The sequence below is a fragment of the Coturnix japonica genome, chromosome 7, assembly GCF_001577835.2.
Source record: "Coturnix japonica isolate 7356 chromosome 7, Coturnix japonica 2.1, whole genome shotgun sequence".
NCBI lineage: Eukaryota > Metazoa > Chordata > Aves > Galliformes > Phasianidae > Coturnix > Coturnix japonica.
Window position 1 is genome coordinate 19097592 of NC_029522.1, and position 22150 is coordinate 19119741.

Genomic DNA, 22150 nt, shown 5'->3' on the forward strand with positions numbered 1-22150 from the left:
CTTGCTTGCCATATCTGAGCTTTGACGCATGACAGTTTGGTTTTACAGCTTCTGGACAGTAAGTTAAGAACTTCCTCAAAGAAAAATTTATCTGTGATTCTTTATTGGACATCAGAAGTGATGCACGTGTGCATGTCTGTCTGCACTAGCAGTCAACTATTTAATGTCTAAATATGCCCTTAATAACTTCCTTAATAATTCCACTAGAGGTAATGATGTTTCAGTGAAATCGGTTGTTCTGTTTTGATAATTCTCTGTGCCTGGTTTCCTAAATGGTCAAATCTCTGAGTTCCCCCACAGATCTGCAGCATAGAGGCACATGTGGCCTCATCATGCCAGCCTCTCTTGTGCACTCATGGCAGAAAACAGTCATCATGATCTGGACAACACACTCAATAGCAGCTGATGTAGTCAGCCCTCAGCCATTGACATCTACACCTGCTGACTTCCAGCGCACATTTCTGATAGCACTCTGGGAAATGCCCTTGTTCTTCTGCTCTCTGTTTGTACCTCAGGGTGGCAGAGGTTTCCTGGTGAGACCAGAACCCACCCCAGCACCCCAGGGACACCAGGACAGCCTCTATAACTGAGACCTGGGCCTGGCTATGGCCTCTCTAGCAGGCACTGGGGGATGAAGCTGCTCACTCCTCATGCTGGCAGAGAGGCACCCAACCATTGTTGCTGTTTGCAAGCCACCGATGTTTCCTGGTTCAGCACAAGTTAAATGCTGAGGACAGCCCCAGCGCACAAACAGCTTGAGTAATGCTTTTGATCTTGCCCACCCTCCTGCATACAGAGAGCCAGCTTCTGAATGCATTATTAGATTAGCACACAGGCTGCATGTCTTGTTAGCACAGCAGGATCAGACAAAAGCAGGTGAAGAAAGGGGAGAGGCGTTTTACAAGCAAGATGTCAATTTGCATTTGGAAATTGTTAACAATATGCTCGTGTTGCTTACTGTGGCATTTGCCAGGAGAGAGCAGCTCCACAGGCTCCCAAAGTGGCACTGTGGGGATACACTAATGGGTTGTTCATTTTTCTTGTCCATGGATTACAATGGAAAGATAATATGTGTGTGCTTCCCAGAAAGGCTTTCCTGGCAGCTGCAGCAGGATCTGGGGTCAGCAAGACCTTCAGAGTGGGAGAAAGGTGCTCAATGGCATCTTTGCCTGGAAAGGAGGAGCTGCAACATACCATGGACAATTTGGCATCTATTGATTTCAAGTGGTATGTTTTACTAGAGAACAATGTAGAACAAATGTGTAGAACAAATGCACTGTAGAGCTAGGGAACTTGGGTAGGCGAGGCAGCTGAAAATAAGCTGTCTGGGGAGAAACAGCTGCTGTTCACAGGTCTTCTTCCTCATGTCGGTCTTTACATAATTATTCTGTTGCACTCAGTGACATGGTTTAGTGGGCACAGTGGTGACAGGTTGATGGTTGGGCTGGATGATCTCAGTGGTCTTTTCCAACCTTAACGATTCTGTGATTTTCAGAGCTTTCTGACATGAGATTTCAATAAGTTTCTGTAACCCATCAGTTTTTTCTTGGGTCGTGGCTGTGTTACTTGCTCAATGACTTCCTGCACTAATTCCCATTTCCAGGTCTCCTGCACTCTCCCTGCCCCTGCCTCATCATTCCTGCTTCCAAATGTCTCCCAGGCACAAACACAGTTACTCCCAAGAAAGGAGGGCTGTTGCCCAGGTGTCCAAATAGCTGCTGACTGTCCTCCCTGCTCCCCCTTCTTTTGTCACACCACTGTAACAGACCCATAAAGCACAAATATGTAGGCAAATAGACCATCTGCAATCACTCCCCAAATAGCCAATGCTAATGTTGAAGATGCAGGTGTTTCCTCTTGTTTTCACCCCGCTGAGCAGTAAGGGATGCTTTGGTGTGGAATTTTGCTTTTAAGTATAGAGAGTTTGGGGTCTGAGGCATAGAGCTTGTCTGTGCTGGTAATGTATTGAAAAGGGAGTGAGTGCATATGTCCCAGGTACTCTGCTCTAAGTACATCCTTAGCATGCTTTGGAATGGGATAATTGTTTCCCCTTTAAGAACAGACTGCACAGCACCCTCGACCTAAATTACACTGAAAGGGTTTGTCAAGCTGGCAGGGATAGCTAGCATCCTGTCAGTTTGTGTCAGTGTATTTAGCAGTAACTTCCTTGTGTCAACAGGTCTCAAATGTCTATAACTTACAGGAAGAATACTGCGGGTCCAGAAGTCTCCTCCCAGCCTGAGGAGGAAGGAAAAAAACAGCTTGAATCTGTCATTTGCCACTTAGCACCATGACGTCAGCTCGGGGCTGAACTCCCTACCTGTGGCTGGGACCTTAAATGAGCCGACGCTGGAAGAGAAAAGCATTTCATCTCAGGTTTGGCGGCGAGTGCGGCAGTAACAGAAGCTGCAATGGGACGCTCTGTGTTCTTCATCCTGATACTTTGCTTGGTGCTGAGCCTTTCAGAAGGTAAGAAACACTATCTTCTGTTTTGGGATTTGTCTGGGCAGCTATTCTATTGCAGTGAATGGAATACTTGGTGCTTTTAGCAGCTGCTGAGAGACTGAAGTCAGTTGCCACGCACCATTCAGCACATCTAGATTTTGATTAATTAGTGATGAAAAATGTTACTGCAAGAAAACAGTTCTCCTTGTTCACAGAACAATGCAAAAGCACTGGGGCTTGTGATTAACCTAATTCAGCCTATTCCAGGAGCAGTTTTCAGGATTTGCACACTAAACCCAGGTAATTCAAGCTCTATTACAGTCATCACAAAAGATGTGACTGTTCCACCCCAGCACCCAGGGAAAGGAGTGCTGCTGCCGGCCTTCCGGACGGAGTCTCCTTAAACAATCAGTCTGTAAAGCAGCACTGCTTGTACTGGCTCTCAAAGCATTCATTCCCCTCCTATTGAAGCTAATTAACAAGAACTTCACCACCAGCTCGGATGGCAGAGGTTTGCCCTGTGGTCTATTCAAAGACAGGGCAGGAATCATTCCATAGGCCGCTTAATTGTTTTCTTAGCACTGTAACAATTTTGGTGGTTACAGGTCAGAGTATCTGATATTCAGTGACAGATCAAGTGTAACAGGGGAGTTTGTAAAAGCTGTAGGAGGAGTTTGGCGGCAACTTGAAGCTGTGAAAGGACCGGAAATCCCATTTACTTCAGGGACAGTGATACAGAGATACCATCCAAATTAAGACTTTCACTGATGCTGCCAAGATTGCACAAGATGGGGACAGATTGAGTCTCTGTTACCTACTGCAAGTGAATATAATATATTTACAGCAATATCTACTACATACTACAATCAGATTCATAACTTACAAGCATAGAAGGCTTCAAGCTTGGCAGCTGGTTGGTTTTCTGTTTGGAGAGTAACAGTAAGACTGAAAGATCTTGTCCTAAGAAGTACTGAAAGCCACAAGAGTCTTCCACTGACTTGTGTAGATTTTGCCTCAGGTTGTCCATGACCAGAAACCTATTTCATTCTACGCAAACACTGTAAAAGCTTTATATGATGTGTACATTTGCATAGTACTGACAAAGGCCTACTCTGCTTGGTAGCCAGATGTCTGTTGTTTCATAATCTGCATCTTAAGATCCATCCCTTTATGTCTGTGGTAAATGCCTGAATCAATGGCACATCCTGTTTCCTGGTGCAGAAAGTTGGGGTTGGGCAGATAGGGCCATTAAAGAGCCACCTTTGCTTACGTTACCTCTGCCAAGCCCAAGTGCAGCTCATGTGCTCTGCAGTCACACAGATGTGATTCTTCCTGAGTCCAAAGGGTACTCCTGGAAGGCTGTTAGCCAGCCTGTACAAAGCAAATCATTGTTGACTAAAGACATTAATGATGTAACACTGATATAGAGAAGGCAATTTGTATTGTATTTAATATACAAGCTATAAGAGTTTGCTAGTGCCAAGAGTGTTAGCCACAAATATATGAGACTTCCAGGTCATGCTGTCCAGGTTAAATGATGAGTGCAACGTTAACTCAGTTTTAATGTACTTATTCCTAACTCATTTATTAAGCAACAAAGACTGAAGTTAGGTCATGTGATCCATTGCTACCACAAATTGAGCAGTAAGCGTGTGTGTTAGTTGCTTTCTTTACTTCTCAAGTGCATGTGCAAGCCTGGGAATATGGGCATGTCAGTCTAAAGAAGCGCCCGTGCCTTGGACAGAATAAGACTAGTCCACAGTAGATCTCATAAGTGCCCCCTCCTCATTTAATTTGGGATTGTTGGGAACACACAGTGGATCCCCATGGGTTTTCTTCAACACAACACTAAGCACAGTTACCATGTCTTTTCTTTTTCTTTCCTCAGGAGACAATAAGACATCAGCTGGAAATAACCCTGCCACCACTACAATACTGACAACAGTAGGTAAGGATGAGAAAGCCCACTGGCAAACACTTAGAAGGCAATCATTGAGTCTGAGGATCACCAGACCCCACACATGCTTGCTTACATACAATGGGTCCTAAAGGTATCTCATAAGTGCAATACTAAGTAATGCTACCATGCTACTTCCCTTCATTAGAAAGCAAATCTAGCTCCTTGGAGCAAGGCAGTGGCATGGACAGTGGCTGTGTGGCAGTGACACTAAGCATGGCTAGCACGTCTCTTCTTTTCCTTTTATCAGAAACTACAACTACTCCTAGTACTCCTACAACTACAACTCCTAGTCCTGAGAACAGTTCTGACACGAAGACTCTCTCTAGCACAGACTACCCAACGAAACAGATGGTAGAGGATGGGAAAGGCCCCATGGGTAAAACACAGTCGTGACAGGGCTGTTTGCTTGGGATTCCCTTGGTGTGGTGCCCACAGAGAGCCCTGTTGCAGTTGGGCAAACTCTTAAAGGAAGATAGTGCAGGAGATTGCAGTTCTGGGCACCTGCTTTCTGGCCTTGGCAGAACACGATGCACTTTGAATGGGGGAGAATCTTTCCTTGGGCAGATGATAGCGTGTGCTGCTGACTGAGCCAGCTATGGCAGTTGAGTGCAGAGCTGTAGCTTGAGGAAATGCATGTGCTCCATGGGGAATGTGCCTCTCAAGCCAGGACAATGGGGGAAGAGATCATGGGGTGTAAGTCTGAAGAGACATCAGTGCTATGGACAGCCTAATGGCTGACTACTGTATAACCAGATGCATGGCCACTCCATAACAGCCCATAAGCCCTGCCCACGTACCCAGCGGTTCACTCTGAGCTCTGTTCATGCAGTCTTTAAGTCGTGATACCCTGTCTCTTCTTTTGCCTTCATCAGAAAGCTCAACTACAACTACTGTGGAATCATCTACCATATCTGGATCACCAGCAACAGGTAAGGATGGAAAATCCCTTCTGGATCAGTTCATGAGGACATTTTAGTGCTACTCAGGGCAAAGCCAGATTCCAGAACCCCCACAGCAGTGGTTTGTTTCCCCCTCCCTGGTTGGGAATGTTGCCATTACTTTCTCTATCTGCATATGGGGAACATGTCATGCTCATCCATCCTGCTGGATGGTAACCAGTTTATCCCATCATGTGCCCAGTACCTCAAAAGAATGTGGTTGCCACAGAGAGTCCCTGCAGAAGAACAGAGAGGAAGACATGCTTAGGGGTAGAGCATGTGCAAGGGAAGTGAAACCACTGGTGGGTGCCCTCGTGCTGCACTGTCAGACAGCCACTGACTGCTTAGAGGCTATTGGGTTAAATGTGGGGAGCTGTTCTGCAGGGAGTGATGCCAGTGAGTGGGGCTTGACTGTGGCCTTGGTGAAGTTGCAAGCTGAGCAGGTGGAAGCAGTGCCTTTGTGGGGAAGGTGCCTGAACTCTGGGATCTGTGCAAAAGGGACCCAGAACCCTTTTCAGTGCAGAGGCAGCTGGGCCATGGCAGCCAAAGGTCGTGCAAAGGCTTCCAGGCTTGCCTACTCATCCACAAGCTGCCCTGTATCCTTATTCAATATCTGAGGTGCCCTGTAACAGCCAGGGGTCCACAAGTGAGATGTTCATCCACACGCAATACTAGCATTGGCTACACCTTCAGTCCTTATCAGACCCACCTAGCATAGTTCCTGGAACAGATTCTGACATCTCTACAAACACAACAACAGACGTAGGATTGGGAAAATCCCACGGGTAAAGCAGTGAAGGGTGGTTTACTTTGATCCTGGTGTGAAAGTGGTGTGGTGGGACACAATTCCATGAGAGAAGTCGCAGGGAGATACTTGCAGTGTCATTGGAGCAAGCAGTGCAGGGCTGCCCCAGGGCTGGTCGCACTGGGCTCTGGCACAGCTCCCTCCATACTCTAATTGAGAACTAGCTGCCTGAAAACAAAATGGTGGAGCTGCAACGAGATGGTCCTCCTCAGAACAAGAAGTGTTGCTATCATGTCTCTTTCCTTCTTCAGGAGACTCATCTACAACAACTGGGAAAATTACTGCCACTCCTTCAACAGCAACACCTGGTAATTATGAAATGTCCCTTCATCAGCTCTCTATGAGAGCGTTACTCAGTTCCAAGAGCTGCAGATACCGGGCAGCACTTGCGTCTCCCTGCACAGAGGACAGACCCTAGTCAAGAAATGCAGGAAGGTGTTGTGGTTCCTTGGAGCATTTTTTCGGAAGGAGTTAGTGTATTACCCTCAGACCATAAGCCATGTCTTTTTTGTGCACATACGGTGCAGATTACAGACATCAGATGCCAGCTGGATGTTTCCAATGGTGTACATTCAGAGCAGGAGGCCGTCTGGGAGCGCAGGTCAAATCTTGGGTCTGGTTGGGTGCCGCTACCAGCTTCGTAGCAGCATTGCACTGTCCATGCAGAACTACGATGCATTTCTGTTGAATGGGGGAGAATCTTTCCTTTGGGCAGATGATATGCGTGTGCTGGTGACTGAGCCAGCTATGGCCAGTGAGTGCAGCTGAGCTTGAGGAATGCATTGTGCTTGCGCTGGGGAACGTCGCTCGAAGCCTGGTAAAACTTGGGGAAAAATCATGGGTGTGTTAAAAGTCTCTTTCAGACATGAGTGTTATGGACAGCCTAATGGCTGACTAACTGTATAAACCAGATGCATGGCCACTCCATAAACAGCATAAGCTGCCCACGTACCCAGCGGTCACTCTGAGCTCTGTTCCATGCAGTCTTCAAGTCGTGATACCTGTCTCTTGCTTCTTTGCCTTCAGTCAGAAAGCTGCACACCTACAATACTGTGGAATCATCTACCACACTGGAATCACCGCAACAGTAAGGATGAGAAAATCCCTTCTTGGCAGTTCATGAGGACATTCTAGTGCTACTCAGGGCAAGCGAATCCAGATACCCCCACAGCAGCTGGTTTGTTCCCCCTCCCTGGTTTGGATGCTGCCATTACTTTCTTATTCTCTGCATGCGTGGAACATGGTCACGCCTCATCATCCTGCTGGACTGGTCCAGTCTAATCATCATGGTCGCCAGTCACCTCAAAACCGCATGTGTTGCCAACAGAAGAGCTCCCTGCCAGCGAACCAGAGAGGAAGATCATGCTTACGGGTTTAGAGCATGTGCACAGGGAATGAACCACTGGTGGTGCCTCTCGTGCTGCTCCTGTTAGAACATAACCTGGATCTCGCTCAGAGCTATTGGGTTAAATGGGTGGAGCTGTTCTCGCAGGCGAGTGCGTGCCAGTGGTAGTGGGCTAGATGTGGCCTGTGGCTAGCAGCTTGCATGCAGGGTGGGAGAAGCAGTGCCTTTGTGGGGAAGAGTGCCTGAAGCTTCTGGATCCTGTTGCAGGGGGACCCGCGAGCCCTTTCATTTGCAGACCGGCAGATGGGCCATAGCAGCCAAAGGCCGTGCAAGGCTTCCCAGAGCTGGCCAACTCAATCCAAAGCTGATGTCCTCCTTTATTCAATCTGAGGTGCTCCTGAACACACAGGGGTTCCACAAGGGATTTCCTTCCCACAACACTAAGCATAATACCATGTCTCTTCTTTTCCTTTATGCAGAACGCACACTACAAGTTCCTTGGGAACAGTTTTGCGACAGGCCTACACACCGAGTGCAACAATGGTAAGGATATCCCATGGGTAAATGCAGTGGAAGGTGACTACCTGGGTAGACATTGCCGGTGGTTCCGGGGTGCGCGCGTAAGATCGGCCCCTGGGTGTTAATCTTGATGTTTTGTGCCAAAGCCCTGGGTACTAGAAGCCAGTGCAGGGAGATATCATTGTCAGTGGCTCCTTGTAGTAAGGCAGTGCAGGGCTGCCCAGTGGCTGGTCCACTGGGCCCGCTCCCCCTGCGCGGCCATCCGGCCCCCCCACCGCCCTCCCCCCAGCCCACTGCCACCATATCTAATCTGAGACTGTCCTGAAAACAAAATGGGTGACTCAAGAGATGTCCTCCCTCAGAACAAGAAGTGCTGCTATCATGTCTCTTTCCTTCTTCAGGAGACTCATCTACAACAACTGGGAAAATTTATCTGCCACTCCTTCAATCAGCAGCACCTGGTAATTATGAAATGTCCCTTCATCAGCTCTCTATGAGAGCGTTACTCAGTTCCAAGAGCTGCAGATACCACGGGCAGCACTGCGTCTCCCTGCACAGAGGGCAGACCCTAGTCAAGAAATGCAGGGAGGTGTTGTGGTTCTTTGGAGCATGCTTTGGGAAGGAAAAAGGGTATTACCCTCCTTGGTCAGACCACAAGCAATGACTTTTTTGCACATACGTGCAGATACAGACACAGATGCAGCTGTGATGTTTCCCAATGTGTACATCAGAGCAGGCCGTCATGGGGAGCAAAATCTTGGGCTGGTGGGTGCCCTTGCCAGCTCTAGCAGCTGGCGCTGTCCATGCAGAACACGATGCACTTTGAATGGGGGAGAATCTTCCTTTGGCAGATGATATCCGTGTGCTGGTGACTGAGCCAGCTATGGCCAGTGAGTGCAGCTGAGCTTGAGGAAATGCCATGTGCTCCTGGGGAATGTGCTCAAGCCTGGACAATGGGGGAAGAGATCATGGGTGTGTAAGTCTGAAGAGACATCAGTGCTATGGACAGCCTAATGGCTGACTGCTGTACAACCAGATGCATGGCCATACCAATAACCAGCCATAGCCTCCCGTCCCAGTCGGTTCACTCTGAGCTCTGTTTCATGCAGTCTTTAAGTCGTGATACCCTGTCTTCTTTTGCCTTCATCAGAAAGCCAACTCAACTACTGTGGAATCATCTACCATATCTGGATCACCGCAACAGGTAAGGATGGAAAATCCCTTTCTTGGATCAGTTCATGAGGACATTCTAGTGCTACTCAGGGCAAGCAGCTCCAGAACCCCCACAGGCAGTGATTTGTTCCCCTCCCTGGTTGGAGGTGCCATTACTTTCTCTATCTGCATGGGGAACATGTCATGCTCATCCATCCTGCTGGATGGTAACCAGTTATCCCATCAGCCGCCCCAGTACCTCAAAAGAATGTGGTTGCCACAGAGAATCCCTGCAGAAGAACAGAGAGGAAGACATGCTCAGGGGTAGAGCATGTGCAGGGAATGAACCACTGGTGGGTGCCCTCGTGCTGCACTGTCAGACAGCACTGACTGCTCAGAGCTATCGGGTTAAATGTGGGGAGCTGTTCTGCAGGGAGTGTGCCAGTGAGTGGGGCTGATGTGGCCTGTGAGTGCAGCTGAGCAGGGTGGGAAGCAGTGCCTTTGTGGGGAAGGTGTCTGTGTTTATGGATCTGTGCAGAGGGACCCAGAGCCCCTTTCATTGCAGAGGCAGATGAGCCATAGCAGCTCAAAGGCTGTGCAAGCTTTCCTGAGCTGGCCTACTCAATCCAAAGCTTCAATCTGAGGTGCTCCTGAACACACAGGGGTTCCACAAGGGATTTCTTCCACACAACACTAAGCATAACTACCACGTCTCTTCTTTTCCTTTTATCAGAAACCACACCTACAAGTCCTGGAGACAGTTCTACCAACTCTACAACACCATCAACAGACGGTAAGGATGGGAAAGCCCACGGGTAAAGCAGTGAAGGGTGTTACTTGGATCCTGGTGGTGCACAGAGAGCCCCTGTGGGCAAACTTTAAGGAAGAAGTGCAGGGAGATATTGTAGTGGCTCCTTGTAGTAAGGCAGTGCAGGGCTGCCCAGGGCTGGTCCACTGACAACACTAAGCATGGCTAGCACGTCTCTTCTTTTCCTTTTATCAGAAACCACACCTACAAGTCCTGGGAACAGTTCTGCCATCTCTACAACACCATCAACAGACGGTAAGGATGGGAAATCCTGCTGGCTGACCCTTAGGAGGATGTTAATTAGTTCCTGTGTGTCCACAGAGCCCCCGTTGGCTAACGGTTGTGATGAAGTGTAGGGATTTAATGATGTTGCTCCTTGGAACAAGGCAGTGTAGGGCTGCCCAGGGCTGTTCCACTTGGTGCTGCACAACTCCACTTCATATCTAATTTGCAACTGCCCTGAAAAAAAAAAATGGTTACTCAAGAGATTTTTTTCCCCACAACATGATGTATTGCTATCATGTCCTTTTCCTTCTTCAGGAAATACAACTGCGTCAACTGGGAATGCTACTATGGTCCCTTCTTCACCAGTAACACAAGGTAATTATGAAAATTCCCTTCAGCCCTCTGTGCGAGCAATCCTCAGTTGCAGGAGCTACAGAGAGCACAAGCAGCACTGTGTCTTCCTGCCCAGAGGGTACACACTTATCAAGAAATGCAGGAAGTTGTTGTGCTTCTTTGGAGCCTGGTCAAAGAAGGAACACACAGTGGTTCCCCAATGGTATAGTGAAGAAGTGCAGGGAGTTATTGCAAGGCAATGCATGATTGCCCATGGCTGATACACTGGACCACACATGTCTGCTCCTTATCTAATCTGAGTTTGTCCTGAAAACATATTTATGACTCAAAAGATTTCCTCCCCACAGCTTGAAATAGTGCTGCCATGTCTGTTCTTTTCCTTTCATCAGGAAACACGTCTACAACACCTCTGGAAACTTCTACCACTTCTGCACCTCCAACACTTGGTAAGGATGTTGAGATGCGTGTGCTGGTGACTGGGTCCAGTTTGTTCCACAAGTGCAGCTGATCTTGGTGGTAATGTGCTGTCCTTGTGGGGGACATGCTGAAGTCCTGGGTTTTGTTGAAAAGAGACCACAGACAAGCTAGGCTGGAGTGAAGTCAGGGCCCAGGAGAGCCCATGGGCTGGGTTGGTTTGCCTGCTGCCGCCCACATGTCCCCTCCTTTTCTTCCTTGGCCTGCTGTGGCTAGTGATTTCATCTGAGCAGTGAGGAGTGCAGTTGCATTCACCTTCTTCAAAGCACCCTGGTAGTTTCTTTTATTAGAATATGACCTGTACTGTTTTAATGGACTGCGTCTGCTGACTATTGCAATCTTGTACAAATTCTGACATCAACATCTTTGGTCTTTGTATCAGTGGAGTTGTGCAAACCCAGTCCTTGTGGAGGACGACTGTCTACATGTGTCCCTCTGAATACTACTTATTTATGCCACTGCCCATATGGGTTCTACTACTACCGCTACAATTGTCACATAGGTGAGTTGCAGGATGGCAATCTGTGTTTTTAGGTATTTTGCAGATAACTGCTTTGGTGAAATTTTCTTCCTGTGCAAGTTGTTCTCATGTTATAACTGAAAACATAATCAGTCTGGGAAAGTAACTGCTGAATAATGCCTTACTTTGCAGACAGCCACTGCTACAGTGACCTAGATTGTTATCTCACAAACCAGTAACAATCAAAGAGGTTAATGTGCAAGGAAAAGAAGCTGTGTTCCCTGAGTGTCAGGCATTCTGGAGATTAAAATATGTGAAAAATGGGAAAGAAATGAAAATGCAGCCCTGATATCAGTATTTATGGCCAAGATTTATAAAAGCCCAAGCCTCTGCAGACCTCAGAACGGCTGGCTTGATTTTTTCTCTTGCTAAACATCCATCAGAGTCCTGTTGAAATACAACTGAGATGCTGTTGAAGAGCAAGCGAGCAAATGAGGCTTCTTATGTAAATGCCAGCAGGCAGGATCTCCAAATTTATTTGTGAGCCTAAAGAAGGAGGTAGATACTGAATTGCTTTTTAAAATATGGTGAACCATGTTAGCTGCTTAGTAGCTATGGCTGCAGGATTAAAGTCTTTAATGTACATATCTGACTTGCTAAATGCCGTAACAGCTCAGAGTGTTTTATTAGCTGTGGGCCATGCTTATAGTTTAATACTATTCAGTTTCAAAGTCTTGCCAGTTTGGAACAGGTTGCCCAGAGAGGTGGTAGATGCCCTGTCCTTTGAGATGTTCAAGGTCTGGTTGGACAGGGCTCTGAGCACCTGGCTGAGCTGTGGGTGTCCCTGTTAATGCAAGGAGTTGGACCAGATGGCCTTTAAGAGTCCCTTCCAACTCAAATGATTCTGTGGTTGAGATCAGGATCCTGTTTGCTTTTCAGGGAGCCAGAATACATGCCCAAATGGTGCTGAGCTGATTGAGCAAACATTTGTTCCATAGCAGTTCCTCTGTGAACAAACTGTAAATATTGATTTGTGCACTGTATTTCTTAACGTCTGAAGAATCCTAAGGTGAAATCCAAATTATGGAATGTTTTCTGATTAATTGATATCCTTTTAAAATATATTTATTTATTTTATTTTATTTTTTATTTGTAGGCCAGGTATTTCCAGGGAACATCACAGTGAATCAGATGTTAAGTAATAATATTAATGATGAAAATTCATTGGAGTATGAAAAGATGGTCCAAAACATAACACGATTTGTAAGTGCCTTTGTTTTTTAAACTTTTCTGCATGTTTCATGTTTTTCTGAATGTGGTGCAGACAGAGGGGATGCAAGCAGCCTTTAATGTGGAGTCTAAGGTAGTTTTACTTGAGAAATCTACTTCTTTCAAAGAATGCTTCACACAGACTAATTCATGAAAGAGTTGAACTTTGCCCTCAGATGACTACAGGTATAGTTCTTGTTGACATGAAGGGATGTACCTGAGGCCAAGCAATACCTGTGTTTGCAGTGCCACTTCTCTTTTGGGAAGCCCTTGTATAAATTGTTCTGTATCTTTTGCAATTCCCTCTCCAGAAATCACTGGATGAAGCCAAAGTTTTCAGAACTGTCTAGTTTCTGCTATCTGCTGTTAAATACCTAAATAACAACCTTTTCTATGAGCAAAACAGTATTAATGTTTTAATTTCATTAATTAAATGGATATTACACACACTGAGCATCCGGTGATTATAGATACATTCTTGTAGGGGTTTTCCTGGAGAAATAGGATGAACTGTTTAACTTATATTGTTCTGTTGGTATGAGGTCGTTTTCTCAAAGTAAGAAAGGTGTGCACCTCTGCCAGGGAGCTGATGATATTCATTTATCTTTTATAGTTTGAGGAAGCTTTTGAAAATATGCCAGACTACAGGCAGACCGTCATCGTGGAAGTGAAGTAAGTATAACAGTTTGTTTTTTCCACAGTGTGTGAAGTTTGCTTTGTGTGCTTCCATTTAATTAGCTTCCAGTGAGTTACGTCGTCAAAGAAAAGATATGGGCTGAGCTGAGTGCTGTCTGACTCCCATTAAATGAAGCCATTCATTTAGTATTTTTAAAATTCCTGCCCCATTTTTTACCTTATTCCAACAAGTCTGTGTGGTGGGCTGGCTGAGGCAGCTCCACAGAGGATCTTCCACTTTTAACACCATGTAGAATACAGCACTGTGCCACTAACTACTCAGTTTGTCCCTGTGTTATCTGGCCCTTCTGACTTCCTTGCAGACATGAATTATCCTCCTGGTCTTTCAGGATAGGTTCTCCACGTCCATCCTAGATGGCACCACATGCTGATAAGACCATGCAAAACTTAGGATCTAGTGGATGAAGTCCTCCATGCTGCAGATGCTTTGAGGCTAAACCAGTATAAAAACATCAGATTCAAGCTGACAGCACACAAGGGAGCTATGATGTTAGCATTAAATTCAACAGCTTTTACTCACATGAGACTCTTTTACAGTTGGATGTAAAGGAGGGTGGCCATTAATGGATTCATGAGCAAGGACTGAACTCATTTTCAGGTCTTAGCAACTACACGCGTTAGGGGATGAAAGAAATCTGTTGTTTTTGCATGTAACTTGCTATCTGTATGTGCTGTCTGAGACTTTAAAATGATGCTTTCTGTACTTCTCAGTTATACAGAAAAAGATACAAAAACTAGAAGTGGTAATAATGTAGTGACTGCAACAGTGATGAACATCTTCACGGAAGACACAAATGAGACCGATGCTGAAGTTACGGATGCAGTAATCAGAGCAGTAGAAAAAGATCCAAGCTACGTGAGTGGGTACACAAGTACGTAGTCCCTTGCTGTGGAAGTAAATAATTGGTAGACACAGAGATTCCTATCTTAAAAATTGGTAACAACTCTTCTGTATGCAGCAGAGCCCATCAGAGCGTAAGCTTTGTGGATTTTAAGGAGCTAAGTGTTCAAACTTGGGTGACATTGTAGATTCAATCATTCAATATTGGGATTTTTTGTCTTACCAAAGCTTTCTACCCCCTATGTGGGCATGTGGAGGAAATTAATTATTCCTAAATAAGAAATCTCACGTCTTTTACTTTTCATAACAAGCCACTGTTTTATTGTTGGAACAGGACAGAGATTTCCTTATTCCTCCATAACTGACTTTATTAATTGAAGTGAGCCTTAACTGATTAGCTACTCAACTAGATGATGCTAAAACAATGTCTTTTGTTAGAAAGAAGTGAAGTACTTGGAGAACATTTTTGCAGATGCATAGTTTTTTCTCATCTTCTTTTGTCTAACATGCTCCTATTTTGAAAGTAGCCTTTGCAAAAGGCACAGTTAACAATTAAATGAGTCCAGTTCATGGCTTGTAGACAGAGTTTGGCCTCCAAGGTGACTGTATCCACCTGAGCCATGACATTTCCTGTATCCCAAGCATGAAGGAGAAACACCAGCACAAGCACATCCCTCCACTGTGTGCCCTCTGATATTATTAATACACACACACACACACACACACACACATATATCTATCTTTTTTTAAGGCAAGTCAGAAAATTATTGTTCCAAATGTGAGCTTCTGGTTAGAACTTCTCTTCCTGGATGATAAGGCAGGAAGTTGTGGGAGGCTGACAAACAGTGTGTATGAAGTTGTGGTGAAAACAGGACCTTCAACAAAGAGCAAGGGAAAGGAAAGGATCAGTCCTAGCACCTGCAATATTGTCCCAGAAAAAGGATTTGGAGGTTTTTTTTTCTTCAGTACTGCTAAAAAATTGGTCGATGATTTACTGAGCGAGTGCACTGCTTTTTATGAAAAGATATTACTAGTGCTCAGGTTGCTTCCTGACTGCTTCTCTTTTAAAGGTACAACCCAATGTGCTGTTTATCAATGTGATGCCGCAACCACAGTATGTAAAAATGGTACATATCCAGAGTGTGTATGCAAAGCAAATTTCACAAAGACACCTTGGGACATAAATTCTTGCTCAGGTAAGTGCTGTCTTACTTTATCTATCCATGAACTTGGTCATCCCCTGTCTGTGTCTTTCTGAACTCTCTAACATGCTGAGCTCTCAAAATCAGGGGATGTGTGTCTTATTAAGCAAGCCATAGGAATGCATTCCCACGTTTCATTTGGAACACATCCATAACCATCCAACAGAGCAAATCACTAAAGTTTGAGAAAATTAACACTGAAATTAGTGAGTGGACAACACTCTGACCAGAGAGATGCTGTGTGGTGCAGGCCTTCAGCTCCTAACTTGTCTACATGTGATCTTAGATCGTTTTCTTTATAGATCATATGCTGTGAGGCCAACCTACAGGAGTATTGGATAGCCTTTGTAAGATGCAACTTAGCAAGATTCCAGTTCTGATCTATGAGCAAGGACTGTTTACTTCTAATTTTGTGCTTTAATGTTTCGTATTCTGCTCTATATACATATAACCCTAAAAAGGCTGTTGTGGTGCTTTGATGCACAGCAAAGTTGTGTGTGCATTTACTTTGATGGGGAAAAAAAGGAAAGGGGCATGTGTGGAAATTGCCCCAGGGTTTATCTATGGTGAGAAAATAGAAATGCTTCCAAGATGTGCTCCACAAGGTTGATTTTTTGCGGGGCTATATTCAATTCACTCTGTGTTTTTCCTTCTAATAATACAGACTGTGCGAACTGTTCGGCAGACGAAAACAAGATCTGTGACAGAAGTAATAATATTCCAGAATGCAAATGCATGGATAACTTTAAAGAAGAGGGTAAAAAATGTGTAAGGTGAGCATTCATCTTTTTCCCCATGTTCCTGCATTCTTAGTAAAGTTAGGGATGAATAACAGCTAAAACAGGGTTGCCCTCAGTCTAGATCAACCTGCAGCCGAGGTGATTAACAGGTGGGCATATCCCCACAGTATCACAGGTTGTGGTGGTTTAAGTGCTTGGCATTAACTATTGGCATGCACCTGTAATACCCCGGAGGAAAATCAAGGAGGACCTCACGCTCATTTTGTGGGATAGCCCATAAATATACGCTATTCTGTCTGAAGTAACTGAGCCATAGGGACTGGTATTCTGAAACATTCAGGAAGCAACAAGCAGTAGTGCAAGAGTTGCCTTAAATCCTTGAAAAATTTCCCCTGGCACCAGTGGGGATTCTGCTCCCTGATAAGTTTCAGGCCTGTGTGATTTCATCTTAATTTTTCCCCCTGTGAGTATTGCTGGCAGCTCAGGATCAGAACAGAGCAGGGCTGTTTGCTGGTGAAGCTGAGTAGGTCACCATCTGGGCTCTGCTCCCACAGATCGGCAGTGGCACCTCACTCTCCAGGTCTGTTTATTTGGCACTTTTTGCTGTTTCTGCTTCACGCAGAACAGAATCTCTTCTTACCTTAAATTCAACATGTTCTGAATTTAAGGAACAGCTATGGAAGGAAGATAAAGAGCTACAAGTCCTTACAGACCTGATGTTGAGGCTTTTAAAGAAGACAGTACTTTTCAGTGGTAGGTTGCAGTTCCAAGTAGCATAGAAATGCAGGGCTTCATTCCATGGAGAAATGAGTCCCTCTTAACATTTTTCCAGGCTGTGAACCTGGAACTTTGAGCGTGCAGCTCACAAATCATTCAGAAAAATCTCAGATTGTTTTCCTCTAAAAACAAAACAATTTAATAGTAAGATAGAATGAAAGAAGAAACCTGTGATGGCTGCGCCTTGCTGGAATTTCTGCTAACGTGTAGAAATACAGTATTGTTTTGTGATCACCTGCTGAATGACATGATCTTCTTTTTTTTTTTCCTCTCATGTAGGTGTCCAGTGGGCTACTCTGGAGCAAACTGTGAGAATAGTAAGTACAGCATGGAAACATAACCTGTAATGTTTAACCTGCCTGAGATAACAGAAATGACAAGTAGCAGCCTTGAAAAAGATTAGTAAAATTCCACTGTTGCTTGGAAGAGTAATTCCTTGAATCTCATGTTCAAATAGATGGTAGTGTTTTCTCTAATGAGATCTGCATTAAGCCCAATAGCTTTTAGTCAAATGCAGGGTATTTGCAAAGCTGGTTTTTGTTTGTGCTTTAGCTTGCAAGCACTGCATGGTATCTAGTATCCTATACTGGTAAGATAGCCCCAGCTGGGTTATCCTTAATGGAACAAGCCAACCAGACTGGACTTCCAAAGCTTTTTCCATTTACCGAGTCTGTTTTACAGCTGTTCTTTGCACCTTCCATAGACTCTCTGTTATATAAATTAGGACATCCTTCATCCCAGCTAGTGTTTATGTGTGCCTAATCTCAGATGCTAATCTCAGCATCTATCACAGTCAAAGGCAGATTGAAAAAACAAGTGTTTGAGGTTCTTTGCTTCCGCAGTGACTTGGCACTGTTTAAGCAGAAAGTATATCCCCATGCTGCTCCTTGGCAGATTCTCACACTGCTGCATCCTTAAACTAGTAAATGTTTAACATCCCTCTATTTACAAGTATGAGATCTTCAGGTCTTTGTTTTATGCCTACAAATGTTGTAGATTGGCTAATGGTGGCAGTGTAGCACAGAATAACTTACCAGGTGTCAATGTTTGACAGGAAGGATATTGTAATCCCATGGAACATATGTTTTCTGACAAAGCTTTGGAAATCTTTATGCATTTTTCGTAAAGCAAATTAAAGTACTAAATATGAACAAAATCATTACACACACTGGGAATTCAAACACATATTTAAGACCCTTTAGTAATAAACTCTGTGAATAACCCAGACTTCCTCATGTGGCACTTGGTGTGCACTAATGTTTGCTGAGCAGTAATCACGGATACGTTACACCTGTCTTTGGCATAACATTCTGTGGAGAAACTATGGTCCCTGTTGTCTTCTTACATGCCCCCGCTGTGATTGAATGTGCCAGATTGTTCTGCTGGCCATGGCACAGTTGGTAGTTTAATGTTGTGCATCTGCTGTGCACATGCATTCTTTATCCACATCGACAGCTGTACTAAGGCAGCGTCAGGAACCTAGGAATGAATAACATCTTTTTTCTTCATTCTTTAATTCAGGAGGAAAGAAACAGGACTTGGTCTTCAGTATTTGCTATGAGTTCTCAATTGCTTTTTCTTTGTTTGTTTGTTTGTTTTTCCAGATAGAGAACTCATCCTAATAATAGTGGGCACAGTGTTTGGAGCCATTATCTTGTGTTTAGTGGTAGCAGTCTCAGTTGTTTCAGTAAGGTAAGAGTATTTCTGACAACTGAATAGAAGCTCCATTGCTGCGTGTTCCTAGAGAACAAAGGAGAAATTTAGATCTCAAAATGCAAATGTGGTTGCATGCCTAGCTGGGCAGACAAGTTCATCTAAGTCATGCAGTCATTAGGATTTGCTTTCATCCATGGACTCTCCCCAGAATCATTTATTCTTTTGCTGTGAATCAAACCATACAAGCTTCAGCATCTTGCCTGTCTTTCCTTTCAGTGCTGTCCAGGTAAGGATTCCCACAAGGCCTCATAGCCTTGTGGCATAGGTCATCCATAGCAAGCATAGGTCACCAGTGGGTGCACAGGCTAGTGCAGTGTGATGGGCTTGTGATCACAAGCAATTCAAATTCATCATTTGAGCTTGAAGCTTTAGCTGCAGGCAGGAAGGCAGCTTTCCTAAACTGGATGTAAAAGATGTCTTATTTCTTCCTCTCAGTAGTCAGTTAGGGCTGGTGGTGATCAAGGAACCTCCATCAATCAGATGGAAGAGGTCAGTGTTCCCCTCAGTCTCTCTTTGCAGCTTATCCCCATATGTGATAAGAGATGCCAAACTTTGCACTCTGTCACTGACAACTAGGTGTTTTACACTATGTATGATAGAAAAATCCAAGGCATGTTTCTGAACATTACTGGGCATTCAAAACAAGATGTAAGGGACAACTGAATAGGTAAAGATTCCTTTCTTCTTCTGTTTCCTCTTGAAGAGCCAAGCACAGTCATGATCCGGAGAAAAAGAGGTTGATAAAGCCAAGAAACTCCAACTCAAATACTTCTGAAGAGAACAGGATCTTCCCCAGGGTCCAGACCACTTCTGGCCACGCGAACCCAGGGTATCAGCCAAACAACCCTTACGAGGTGCATTCCTCAAACAGAGGTGACTTTGTGGAGAGGGATTATGATGACTTGGTAAGTGTTTCACACAAGCCTACAAGAACTGTGTTCCTGAATTGTGGTGCTGTGGGCTACTGAAATCAGAACCAAAGCTTCACTCTTGTCCCTCCTCTCTATTACAAAGATAGCACACATCTCATGAAGGTTTTTTTAGAGCCCTAGGGGTTATTCTTGAGTCATGGGAGGCATTTGTGAAAAGCAAGGGTTAAAGCAACAGTCTGGCTGCTCATGGGTCTGCTATGTCATAGGACCACAACAGAAGCAACACAGAAACCTAATGTTTAAAAGAGAGCTCTTAAAAAGCAACCAATGGAAAAATAAATAAATAAATAAATACCTATGTAGTTATTTAGTTGTTCAGTTTCATGTGCATTTGGGCTTTTCCATTTTTCCAAAGATGTCAGATTTTCACTGATGAAAATACATTTGGTTTCCCATGAGGGCTTAGAGAGAGGGTCACCATATGCTCTGTGATACTTGCTGAACTATTATGAGAAAGAAGCTTTCTGACCAAGAACAACTCTTCTTTTTCTCTAGTATGAAATATCACGGCACCCTGAGGGCTTTCGGATGCAACGCAGATAACTAAGCGGCCAGTAGTAGAAGGATGGACGATGACCACAACACTGGGTCAGACCAAAGAACTTCACAGCCTCTTACCAACGCAGTTATTTCATCAGCAGAGACAACAGAGTCTGTAGTACAAGATTCTCTGAAGATTTTCTAAAAGAAGACCCCTACTTGAAAGAGAAGGACAGCAACTCTTTGATATAAGGGAAAATAAAAATAAAGCAGAATGTAGGGAGAAGGAAGGGGACTTCCACAAAACAAAAAGGGTCCTTTGGCCATTCCTATGGACTTGCAAGAGACCAGTGTGTTCACAAGAAAGTGAATGTAGACAAGATGCCAGGATTTTAACCCTGCTGTGTTTCAGTTCTTCTGAAAGGTGGTCCGTGCAATATATGTGATGCTGAAAACATCCACTGCCAGAGCTTTGCCTACATTTGTGCTCACTTGCTTCAGGCAAAGACTGCCTGCATAGCTTTGGGCACATCAAACAGTATCAAAACTTCTATTTGTGAGGACCTAGCATTGTTCTCTTTTCTATACCAGTCTTTCTCCCTTCCTCAGCCCCCCAGTATTTCCTATCTGATAGCATTCAGTTCAGATCTCTGCTGGCACCTGTTGTGAGAGACAATGGCCCCATCTGACCTTTTATGTGGCCTTCCTTCCCAATACAACTCCAGAAATCATTATCTTCAAACAAGCATCGTTGTTCTCCATCTCATGCAAATACGTTGATTTTACAACCTCAGCTGCTGTGAAAAACATTGGCGCTTTTTTTCCTCTTGCATTCTGTAAGATTAGATGGAATCATCTTAAATCTTTCTTTTTCATTACTTAATAATTCTGTTAAAAAATCCACATTTCATGGAGAATACACGTGCATTATCTGTTGACTGGCGTTGGTACTTCTTTATATTTTTATATATATATATATATAGAATATAATGTCCAAAAATGTACATATATTTATAGATTATATTCATTTAAAACATCATTTAAGCTCATATTTTATGTTTGTTTTTCATGTATGCAGGTTAATATTTCCTATTAAATATTATCATTCCTAGGTACGAAGGCTTTCTTACATTGCTGCCCAGTGGTGTTATTTGCAAGTTCAAAGACTATTTTAGGCTGAAAGCTGTGCGAGTTACAAGTTTACAGGTAGCCTGGTGAGAAAGGGGAAAGTTTCTCTCTTGCTTTTCTGGGTTTTTAACTGGCAGATCTGCTCTGTTCCAGCTGGCTGTTGCCATCTTTGTCTGCAGGAGGCAGGTTCTGGTGGCCTGGGCCACTCAGCTCTGGCTGCATGCATCTCAATGTGAACAACATGACTTTTCCTCTGTGCAAGCAGAGCTCACAGGATTTAGCTATTTTTGACATGTTATTCAAAGGATGGTGGGAATTTGGTCTTTTTTTTTTTTTTTTTCCCAGCTTTTTTTCTGAGCATGCTACTTCCTGATTTTTCATGGGGGCTTCAAGGGGATGAGGTACTGATGACCAGATGGGATGCAGAGACAGCAAATGGCAAGCAGTCTTTAAGGTCAGTGTAGGTTTGACTTTGTTCGGCCAACTTCTTTTGCTTGGACATCTCCTCCTTGTTAGTGGTAATCTAACAAACAGATTTATTTACATCAGAAGTAACAGCCCGTGTATCTTGGCCTTTCACTGGGACACACTTCCCATTTGCACAGCTGAGTGCTTAGAGGACCCATTAAAACACCTATGACAGGAGCCTGCTGCTCTACTTGAAAGGGTTTTAAAAGTGTTCTCTCTTACTCTGTTGCAAGGCAAGGCTTTACAATAGCCACAACCCAATGTTGTAAAACTTTATTGGGGGTGATATATGTACAAATTCAGTGCCACTGATAGTAGAAGTGGCAAAATAGTCAGGTGTTTGCGTCACTTAACTGCCGAGGAGGCAGCATTGCTCTTATTCAAAGCTGGTTTCTGCAGCTCTGCCAGCTCCATTA

At 44.4% G+C, this 22150-nt stretch overlaps 1 protein-coding gene across 1 annotated transcript; it reads left to right on the forward strand.

Annotated features, from left to right (window-relative positions):
- Positions 1-2343: 2343 nt before the first annotated feature.
- On the forward strand, positions 2344-21253 carry LOC107316765 (mucin-13). Its single transcript, XM_032445807.1, has 22 exons — positions 2344-2469; positions 4334-4393; positions 4653-4794; positions 5278-5334; positions 6676-6902; positions 7175-7235; positions 7973-8036; positions 9163-9216; positions 9819-9957; positions 10168-10227; positions 10513-10572; positions 10941-10997; positions 11408-11527; positions 12642-12748; positions 13368-13426; positions 14162-14322; positions 15362-15487; positions 16158-16266; positions 17290-17327; positions 18615-18702; positions 19430-19631; positions 20154-21253. Exons 1-22 carry the CDS (start codon positions 2412-2414, stop codon positions 20199-20201), a joined length of 2097 nt encoding a protein of 698 aa, XP_032301698.1. The 5' UTR covers positions 2344-2411; the 3' UTR covers positions 20202-21253.
- Positions 21254-22150: the final 897 nt, after the last annotated feature.

Bases quoted from the DNA above. Each gene is read 5' to 3' on its own strand.
- LOC107316765 (XM_032445807.1), top strand. From the start codon at position 2,412: ATGGGACGCTCTGTGTTCTTCATCCTGATACTTTGCTTGGTGCTGAGC. The intron at 10,998-11,407 runs GTAAGGATGTTG...TCTTTGTATCAG, and splicing joins TTCTGCACCTCCAACACTTG to TGGAGTTGTGCAAACCCAGT. The intron at 15,488-16,157 runs GTAAGTGCTGTC...CTAATAATACAG, and splicing joins GGACATAAATTCTTGCTCAG to ACTGTGCGAACTGTTCGGCA.